We start from the raw sequence: 11,414 nt of genomic DNA on the forward strand, positions 1-11,414 counted from the left end.
TTCGCTCTAAAGGGCGGGTTACTGTATGCTGACGTAGATAAGTAAATACAGCCCATTGCCCATATACTGTATTTGGTTACACTTTACAAAAAGGTTGCATTTGTTAACATTAGTTAAAAACATTAATTCAGATGAACTAACAATGAACAATACTTTTACATAAATGTATTCATCTTGGCTAATATTAATTTCAACATATAGTAATCAATTCTTTACATAAAGAAAGTGTATTAGTTAATGCACTATGAACTAACAATGAACAATTGTATTTTTTATTACTAACAACATTAACAAAGATTAATAAATGCTGTTAAAAAATAGTAATAATAATAATGTATATATATATATATATATATATATATATATATATATATATATATATATCTGTGTGTGTATATAGTTTATGATACCAAATGCAATAACTTCTGTTAGCAAATTTAACCTTTTTGTAAAGTGTTAGGATTTATTCAAATGCTTGTTTCTTAAGACCATTCATACAGTGAGAGTTTTATGATTGTAAAACATGAGCTTGACACTTACTTTGGTTTCCCGACCGTACCATTTATAGTTTCATTGAGTTTTTTATATTCTGTAAAAGAGTCATCTTTATTGTGAATTTAGACATATTTAAAGCAGCTTTTAGGTTTTAAATATAAATTGGATGGTATTCATAGAGTTCAAATGGTCATGGCAAATCTGAGTATAAGGGAATTTTAAGCTCAAAATATTCCATGGGCTTAAAATTACTTTTTGTGAGTGCATTCTCTATTAAATAATTTTTAAAATCACTATTAAGTATGTATGACTGAAAAAAATCATGGAAATTCATTGTTCAAAACAGGGATGCTCACGTCTCACAAGTCACCTTTTCTGAAGCTAATTTGCCTAAATTGTTTGGAAAAATGTCTACACTTTCCTTAATAAAATCACTTGAAAGAGATACTGTAACCTTAAACACTTAAAAAAAGCTTTCAATACAACAAACAAATCAACAAAAAAATACATCTGGAACATCTGCTATGACTTTCTCACTTTTTCCACCTCTCATGAGTTTGCATCGCTGTCAAAAGGTGGAACCCTGTATTTAATATTTCCACTTTGGTAGGTAATTTTCTTTTAATCAGCATACATAAATAGTTGTCATGTACACAACTGAAACTAATGAGCACCACACAACTTTTGAACACAAACACATTTTATGATAAAAATCATACATTATCTTTTTGCAATATGTACATTGCAAGAAACTGCAGAAGACAAACGTATTAAAAGAAAAAAAATAAACATGAAAAGTACAGTCTGTTCAAAACTATTCATTTCCAGAACACTTAGCTCCACAATCTCCATAGTTTAGTGACGTATCCGACACTTTACATCAATACACCCAAAACATCTGATGTAAGAGCAGGTTTTCAGCACATGTTAAAATGTGTGTACTGTATAATAAAGCATGCAGGTGTTGTAGACTAACTATTATGGCGGGGTCACTTTTTTTTTCTTCTATAAAATGGGTTGACAGAGGTCTACACTTCTGGCCTACTTTTAAAACACCAGTTGAAGGCTATATTTTAAACCAAATACAAATACTGTTGTATAAGCATATTAAGCCTTAGCAAGTTTATCCAGTAGTACTGTGTGTGATGTAATTGATTTCTATAAAACAGAAACAAAAACAAAAATAAACATTTTAGGGCCAGGTTTTTCTGTCGAGAGCCAGAGAACAACTGCTTTTAAGCACCTTCTCAAATGTTATTAATACAATCAGTTAACGCTCCATGCACCATTCCACCTTTACACTATGACAATCCTGGCATATAACATTATATACAACACATTGCAGGCTTCCAAAATGGCTTTCCAAAACAAGTATACTCTAACCTCCTAGCTTTTTAGAAAAGCATATAACTTTTCACAAGTTTATTTTTCCACAAACAAAATATCTTTATAATCTGTATCTTTTTGTTTGATCCTAGTAAAGGACAATGGGAGATTTTTATAGTGGAAGATACAAAGAGACAAAGACTCTTTGACATTTCTGAGAAAGAAGTAGCAGTCAATGAGACAACATATCAGTTTCCTGAACTGGCACACATAAAACTTTAGACATTTGCTTATGCCTTGCATTAGGGTTTAACTCTTAAAATAAAACAAAACCAAAAAACATATTACAAATAATAAGAACATTAAAGGAAATAATCTAGAAAATAGAGTAAAAATGTAGGTAAGCACAAAATTCAAGGAATAGTTCACCCAAAAATGAAAATTCTCTAATTATTTACTCAACCTCGTGCCATCTCAGAAGTGTGAAATTTATTTTTTCTGCTGAACACAAATTAAGATTTTAGAAGAGTATCTAAACTCTGTAGGTCCATACAATGCAAGTGAATGGTGGCCAGAAATGTGAAGCTACAGAAAGGACATCAAGGCAGCATAAAAGTAATCCATAAAACTCCAGGTGTTTAATCCATGTCTTCAAAAGCAATAGGATAGGTGTGGCTGAGAAACAGATCAATATTTAGGTCCTTTTTTTTAATCATAAATTCACCTTCAACAAAAGCAGAAGAATTTGAAAGTTAAAGTGGAGATTTATGTTAAAAAAGGGCTTAAATATTTATCCGTTTCTCACTGACACCCATCATAGCACTTCAGAAGACATGGATTTAACTGCTGGAGCTGTGTGTATTACTTTTACGCTGTCTTTGTGCATTTTGGACCTTCAAAGATTTCATTTTTGGGTGAGCTATTCCTTTAAAGACCCAAATTAAAAGTACATAGGGGCAGAAGTGAAAAAAAATACAAATAGGTAGGCATGTAACATAAACAACAGGACCAAGTACAGTAACAAACTGGGGAAAAGGGGCCCAACAGCAGATTTAGAATATGTTCAAATATTAAATTATATTGGTCTGCTTCTCAACCATCTGTAAGAGTAATCAAAGAGCGAGGAGATATAGGGCACAACAGGTCAAAGGCACAACACTAGACAAACAATAGGGATGAAGAGAGACTAACAGTGCCACCTAAATTTGAATCCAGCATTCTGTTTTGAAAGCATATAAAAAATCTGAACAAAAGGAATGTAAAAGAAGATCCTGTGAGAGAAGGGAGGTCCTGTTACAGGAGCATCAATAACTAACAATTGGAGCTGAACAAACAAACTCTCTCCAGGAGGTGGAAAAACATTAACACAACCATAGAAAGGGAAGGCCAGCAACCACATATGAAATACAAGCAAATCAAGCATACCATAGCTCACAAACTCAAGTACTTTGTCTTCTTGATATGATAAACACTATACATGAGTTTGATGTGATATGGAGGCAAATACCCCAACAAAAGACAACATTTTATAACACTGCAGACCATAAAAACATCAATATCAATGTGCATGTGACTCATCCCTAGAACAATTGACAGTTTATCAATAGATATGAACGACCAAAAAAAACTAAATTCAGGCATGCGTTATAAAGCCTGGATGATACTGTTTAAAGAGATATTGTCCTTTTGTAATGGATCACTTCTGTAGTCACAGTAGATTCAGAAAGTCATTTTAAGAAAAACAGGAGCTCAAGTTTATCTGCTACTGGAAAGAAGAATTGTGTTAACCAATAAGGGCAACCAGTTAAGAGGATGAAATGACAGCTTGCATGTGAAAATGAAGCAAACATAAAATGATTTACCTGAATTGATACATTACATTTAAAAAAAAATGACAATAATCTAATGTCCACAATAAATGGAGCCCTTTACATTCAACAACATTTCATTTTTTTTTTTTTTTTTTTTTAAAGAATGAGTTAAACAGTTAAATAGCCAAACTGTTATGGTATTATAAGGAGAGCTAGGTCATCATTTTAAAAATTCAGAAAAGTGTCAAATATGGATAGCTGTCACTAACAAAGAGCCACTAATGCAATTTTGCCCTGACTCAAAACTTGTGGACACTTTGTCCAACAACAGTCTTCTGAACTACCTGGACTATGTAGGCGCGATACCTCTATAAAAGAAGTCCCCTGTTTTTTTTCCAGTCGTCAACAAATAGTTTGAAGTAAAACACAACAAACAAATGTACATCTCGGCAATCACACATTTAAAAAGTACATCAGGGGTTGATTCAGAACATCCTCCATTCAAATAGAGAAACATATTTTGATAAACACAAAAAACAACTACTATGGTACAGATATATGCAATTACATGACTTGCATTCGGCCCCTTCATAATACATATGTTTACAATATACATAATCCTCATGCCCTACAACCACATATTTCTTTAGTTTTTTTATTTCCTGTTTTGATGCTTAGAAATATCTGTAGCTACAAGGCAAAAAAGAAAATAAAAATTTCCAGGGAGACAGAAGTCAACCCGAGCGAAAGGGAATTGTGATTCACAGCAATGGACACAACTGTGGGGCATCTGACCTGACAATTGACAGTAGGAGTTCTCCCTTCTCATCTGGTCCTTTCCAGATGTGTTAATGGGCAGAGTAAACAAATAAACATGCCACTCTGAAGACAAAACACTGCCTGTTCTAAAGCCAGTTTTCGTTTTATCCATTGCGCCATCTGCTGTGCTCTCGGTCTGACCAGGCAATGGGCAGTGGATATTGAAATAACGATGATCACACTTAGACAGTGAATGTGGCTGCTAATGATTTACAGTGTAAATGAATGTGCTTGTTTAGATATGCTGTAATGAAGGTCAGGGAAAGTGAGTACTGCTTTGTCTTTCTTGCATGCCTTTGGAAGTCCTGAGGAGATTATGGTCATGTGGGCACAGCCAAGCTGACCGGGGCAATTGAATCCTCTTAAACTTGAAAGCCAGCAGCTGTAAAGATTATGATGATAATAACTGGGATATGGGGATGATGATGAAGGCTGCATAAATATCAAGCATAAAGATGAATGATAAATCCTTCCCTGTAATGCTCTCTCTGAGTAGTCTTCCATCAGGGATGGAGGTTTAATCTCAGACCATTTTGATTAGTTGCTAATAGCAGTGATAGTTATTGATGGTGCTGATTGGTTAATGCTGCAGCACTGCACAGAGGAGGGGGACTGAGACCCCCTTGGTGGAAAGGCACAAGGGAGGAGGAGAGGGTGAGTGGTGGTGGGCTGATGAACTTTGAGTCAGCTGTATGGTGGACGAGGACCTGGAGAAAAGAAGTGAGGCATGGGAAATCTTTGTGGGCTCACGCAACAGGCTTCTCACATCCTGGACCCTCGCTCCTGAAGGATCTGAGGGGTAAATATTAGCACCATGATGAGGCCTACATCATTTTTTTTTTTGAGGATTTTTTGCTCAATTCTTTGTGTAAGTTAAAGGTAAAGTGTGCAATTTCTATGCCACTAGCATCACCAAATGGAGGAGCAAAAATAATGAATGTTTTTAAACAGGTTTCCAAAACACCCCCGCCATGCAATATGTTCAAACATTTTTGTCTTTACGGCATTAATAAACCAAGAGTTACCAAAATAATATTTTGTAAAGTTCAAATTACCTTAGCCTTCTCAGTGGGTTCGATAACAATTCCATTAGTTGAGTTGTTGAGCTCCCGGGAAACAACACACAGAAATTCTGCCTGGTCCTCGTTGCCATAGTTATAGGAGGAGCCGATACTTATGAGCTGGAGAGAGACAAGTTGAATCAAGTTCATAGCATAACAAACAGATAACAAGGGCAAAAATGGTGGCTTACGTAAGTCCCAAACACACCTGTAAACATATTGTGTTACTCATGAACATCACATGCACAGCATCTACAATCTGTTGTTTTTCTTGGTTTAAAATATGAGGAACATGTGAAGGTTTACAAAAACAACTTAAGACATAGCGGAATTATCCAGAGATCGTCTGTGTTTCCATTCAAAGATGCCCATCAGAATGTATACAAAACTAAAATACACTAAAAGTCTGGTAATATAGGCAAAATAACATTACATTCTCATACAGCAAGTCTCATTTGACAATTTCTCTGGCCCACCACAATATACAAGCCTGTTTTTGTTTCCTCTGAAGAATAAACAGGTTTAGAAATGACCACTACAGGGCTGCACGATACGAAGGAAAAATTTTATATGTAAACGTATTGGATTATTCATCAACAATATCAACGATGCGCTTAACCTGTAATGTTTCAAAATCAAATTAAATTGTCTTCATGTAGATCTACATCAAGAAATCAGTGATATCAAAAGGGACATTCTATCAAATTTATTATACAGCATTAAAAAAATGGAAATCTAAACAAAGGGTGGGCAAAATTAAAAGGCTGCATGTGCAAATTGAATTCACAAGGTATACAAATTATGGGCAGAATGAAGCATTTACCACTTTATAATTTTTCCACTTTCTGCTTTCCAATTTTTCTCACACCCACATAATCTGTTCTCATATTGCCACCCCAAATCAGTTATCTGTTTAGTTATACTAGCATCTTAAAATCCTGCACCTCTAATCTACCCCATGACTTAGACAGTTATTCAAATTCAAAGTCCTCCTTTGCTGTAAAAGCAGAATCTATTGGGCTGCATGCAAAACCAGGATGTTTTTTTTTACTTAAAAACATTTGTACACAAAATGTATGCTTAATTAAATCTATTATTTTAACTCTTTCCCCGCCAGCGTTTTAAAAAAAAGTTGCCAGCCACCGCCAGGGTTTTTGACAATTTTCGCTAAACTTTAATGGCCCGCAGAATATTTTCTGCCATGAATATATGAAGATGCTATATATCACAATAAAGATCTGAGCCTCTGCTTTTAGGCAAAAAAAATTATTTTATTTTATCTTCATTTGTTCTTTTTTTATTGCGACTTGAACAGAGGTCGGTTTTGTCAAAAAACAACATTTCAGACAAAAAGCTGATAAAAAGGCATGTTTATGTCTGATATTTTGAGCTTCTCAATACTCCACTTCTTCATGTTTGAGACGATCACGGTCTGTTTCTTTGATCAAAGAGTTGCGTACTCTTTCAAAACATGCGGAGGGGTCTTCCTTACCGTATAACACCTAAAACACGGAAACCCGGAAAATTCCGTGTTTGGCGGGGAAGCGTTTTTTTCATAAAACACGGAAAATTCCGTGTTTGGTGGGGAAAGAGTTAAGGGTTAGACCAAAGATACAAATAAAATAAATGACCCAAATGTTGGTTTGGACACTTCCGATTTTCTGAGAGCTGGTAGGGACATGTCCCAATCATCCCTAGCTAAATCTACACCTATGATTTAAAGTGTACAATACTAGAGTTTGCTGCCTCACGGAAATGTGAACTTGACCGGGCAGAGCACATATCAGGTTTGGCACTTAAATAAAAAAGATTTCCCCTAGGTTAAGAATACTATGCAACAGGTAGTGACAGTTTGATTATTTTTGTTTGTATTTAATGCAAGTAAATTTATCATTTAAAGAAAAATGTAATGTGATATCTAGGCTAATAGCTCACTTTGCACTTTGCTCCCTGCTATTTTGACTAGTTTTACACATATACGTTGCAATAAACTTTCTTTATTCCCGGGTCACGACTCCCGACGAATAACCATTTGTAGACCCTCAAGGATTTCCGAATATTATAACCGGTTACCACATTCCTATTAAAAACATACAGTAAGTGTATTGTACTATAATAAAAGACTGCATGACAAAGGATCTGAGCCAGTATTAGTCGATAGCACCAGACAATGGGGGAGTTGGGAAAAATCAAACCCTACCTGTTCAAACTTCCATCCGTCTGACATGGTGGAGACCATCTGAGTAAGCTCCTCCTCCTGACATTGTAATACACGATACACATGCTTCACAGGGCCCTATAAAAAAATAAAAAAAATAATCCTGAACAAATGTTGTACATGAATTATGGACAAAATGAATCAAGGACAAAAACAGAACAATTATAAGTGATTGTATGAAAAGCTGCAACATCCAAGGGACAGTTCACTCAAAAATTAAGACCGTCATCATGTTGTTCCAAACCCATATGACATTATTTCTTTAATGAAACCAAAATGAGTTCAGGCAGAATGTTCATACTACCATGTTCAAACAAGAAAAGTGTATGGTATTTATTCACTATGTTGCATCAAAAACCAACCAAGTATTTTCTTGGTCTCTTGTTGCAACCAAGACATTCAGCGAATTCTGCATTCTTCTAAACATATCCTTCTTTGTTCAATAGAAGAAAGAAAGTCATATGGATCTATAAGTCTGTGCTTGTTAAAGTTTTCACCTCAAATACTTCATTCTGTTTTATTAGGTTGAGCTTCATGCAGCTGCACACTTAAACCTTGATTCAAATAGGTTTGCTTCTATTCCCAAAGGGCTTAGAATGAGGCCTTTCTCATTTTGATGAACAGTACCCTTCCCTTTGGGCACAGACTGCTTGAAGTTAAAGAAAGAAAATATTCCTTCTTGTACTCCAAGTAATAATAGCAAATGTGCTTATTGCAAACTGAGTTCCTTGCTGGATCTGTTGTTATATTCCCAGGTACCTGAGATGTTCTGTTCTCATTGTCTCGTATTCTCTCCTTTACCAGCCTCACAAGCGATCCAATGTTGTAAAACTCAGCTTCTTCCAGAACACCTGCAGTGGCCAGAGAATCAGTGACAATATATCATGTAGTGGCTAAACTGTTTTGTAATAATAAATATACATCCATAATGCTCCATCCATGCCAAAATAAAAGGAGAGGTTTCGAAATAATACAAATACACTGCCATTAGATGAAACTGATACAAAATAACAATGATGCAGACATTTATTTGTCATTGTCACAATTCTGGTCAATTATTTACTGTAGTCACCAGATTTGACAGAAAGTGACAATTCTTTGGACACTGACTGACAGCCTTTCAATACCCCACCGGTCCTGCAGGAAATATCTCTTATACGAGTACACTGTGGTCCCTTTACACAAAAACGAGGTTTCTAAATGAAACTGGGTCGTTACTGTTCTATAATGACGTTTGCAAGGGCAGCATGCCCAGTTCATCTCACCCTCCTCAGCAAGGTTCTTGTTGATGATCAACTTCCCATGCCTCAAGAAGTTCAAGATGGGTCCGAAATATGTGGGATCCCTGTCAATCAAATATGCTCCTGTCTCATCCTGAGAGAAAAGACATATGTTTTACACTGACAGTGTAAACAGTACTTCTTGTACCTTGTTTTCAATTAATAGTTTTCCTCTTTTTGTTTTCTTTACTGAGCACATGTTATGCTGTTAAATTAAAATTCATATGTGAATTAATCTCCCTTTGACAAAGCAGCAAGCTCATCCATTGTCCAGAAGTACACAAAAGAGAATTTGGGTATAAACTAAAGAAGACACAACAGTTTTAGCTTTTTATTTTAACAGCATTCTTGTGGTTTTAAACTGCAAACTGGGGTTGCTATTTCTACAGGAATTTACACCTTGGTGTTAGAGGGGAAATCCTCAGCTGAACTGTGAATAACAGTTTTAGATGTTGTAGATCTGTGAGCATGCATTGGTGGGTGCAATGGAAATTATACATATAAAATGAATATGCCATTAACATGATTTTTTTAAATGTTAAATTGGTAACACTTTACAATAAGTTGTATTTGTTAACGTAAAGGTATATTCAGGGTTCAATACAAAGTTAGCTCAATCGACAGCATTTGAGGCATAATATTGATTACCACAAAAAATTATTTTGACTTGCCCCTCCTTTTCTTAAAAAAAAAAAAAAAAAAAAGCAAAAATAAAAACCTACAATGGAAGTAAATGCATCAACATTGAAATACTGAATGTTTTATAAGTATAACCATAGCCACAAGGCTTAAACAATATGTGTTAACATGATTTTAATGTGATAAAATCACATATTATCCTTTTCTGTGTAATTTTACAACTTCGTTGCCATGATGATGTAATGTCAGCAAACCCTAAAACGTCTGTAATAATGATGATTTAAACAACTTTACAGCTCAAATAATACACAAGTTAACAGAAGAACTAATGCAAGTGCTTTTTTAAGACTATCAGCTTCACATTTCTGCCTTGAAAACTGCCCCATTCACTTCCATTGTAAGTGCCTCAATTTAACTAAGATTTGAGCATTTTTTAAAGAAAAGACGAGTTGAAATTATATTTGGTGGTAATCAACTTTGTTACAAATGCTGTAAATTGAGCTTAACTTGTATTGAAGAAGGAATATTCCTTTAACATTAACTAACAATGAACAATACTTGTACAGCACTTTTAAATCTTGGTTAGTGTTGTTAATTTCATTATTAACGAATACATTTTTAAAATTAAGGCATATACATATCACATTAGTTAATGCATTATGAACTAATATATATATATATATATATATATATATATATATATATATATATATATATATTACTAATGTTAACAAATTCAACCTTACTGTAAAGTGTCACCGTTAAGTCTGAATAAAGATGTTATTTGCAGCACAAATAACAAAGAGTGAGACAGAAAGAGTTCAAGTCAATGATGTAAACAGATCACTTACCTTATCCGAATCCAGCTCGGGATCTTCCTGACATAATCGATACAGAAACGACTTGGGATCCCTGAACAGGGTCTGTTTCGTTGTGACAAAGTAGGTTCCTCCAACATTCAGCCGAACCCACCGAGCTCCTGGCTTCTCTGTGGCTTCTGATGATGGGGAACTGGGGTTGTTCTTCATTGGGAACCCAAACACTGCTCTCGAACCGGAGACCCCGGGACTAGACAAGCCACTCCGGGGAGATGGAATCACCAGAGTGGGCGACGGGAGTCTCACATTCACTGAGCCTTTGATTTCACAATGATCGCTCTGCTCGATGATGCCAGTCGCGTTGGTCTCAACGTGCAGCTCTGCCATATTTTCGCAGCACAGTCAGTTCCGTCTTTATCGGTCACTAAATTCCTTTATCTAGCGCTCTCGCTCTAAACGGGCTGGGTTTAAACGCGCTGGTAACGACGACAAAAGCGTTGCGACGTGTTAGTGACATTCACTCGAGGCGACATAGCTTTTTATTCCTAAAAACGCGACATTGATCCGTTTTGTGTATACAAACGACCCATGTTGTTACAAATATTATGGGTGAGACTGAACATATCACTTCCCGGTCAAATAATACATATACAACAAAATAAGAGTCTTTTATTTCAGACAAAAGTACCAATCTGTGTAATTCAACAATCAGCAGGTAACCATTTTAATTTAATTTGTATTCGCAAAATTTAAAATGAGCTCAACATTACAAATATAAGTTTGATTAAAAAAATATATATATTGTTAATGTTAAAAGAATATTCCAGGTTTAATGCATGATAAGCTCATTCGACAGCATTTGTATGCAATGTTGATTAGCATAAAAAAACATTTCAACTCTTTTTTTTTTTTTTTTTAACATTTCAACTCGTCCCTCCTTTTCTTTA

The 11,414-nt window shown here is 35.1% G+C and overlaps 1 protein-coding gene across 1 annotated transcript; it reads right to left on the reverse strand.

Annotated features, from left to right (window-relative positions):
• Window positions 1-1,486: 1,486 nt before the first annotated feature.
• kctd2 (potassium channel tetramerization domain containing 2) lies at window positions 1,487-11,098 on the reverse strand. Its single transcript, XM_052103347.1, has 6 exons — window positions 10,501-11,098; window positions 8,996-9,104; window positions 8,490-8,581; window positions 7,713-7,808; window positions 5,507-5,632; window positions 1,487-5,243 (listed from the first exon to the last, which is right to left on the reverse strand). Exons 1-6 carry the CDS (start codon window positions 10,852-10,854, stop codon window positions 5,214-5,216), a joined length of 807 nt encoding a protein of 268 aa, XP_051959307.1. The 5' UTR covers window positions 10,855-11,098; the 3' UTR covers window positions 1,487-5,213.
• Window positions 11,099-11,414: the final 316 nt, after the last annotated feature.

The sequence above is a fragment of the Xyrauchen texanus genome, chromosome 33 (assembly GCF_025860055.1).
Source record: "Xyrauchen texanus isolate HMW12.3.18 chromosome 33, RBS_HiC_50CHRs, whole genome shotgun sequence".
Classification (NCBI taxonomy): Eukaryota; Metazoa; Chordata; class Actinopteri; order Cypriniformes; family Catostomidae; genus Xyrauchen; species Xyrauchen texanus.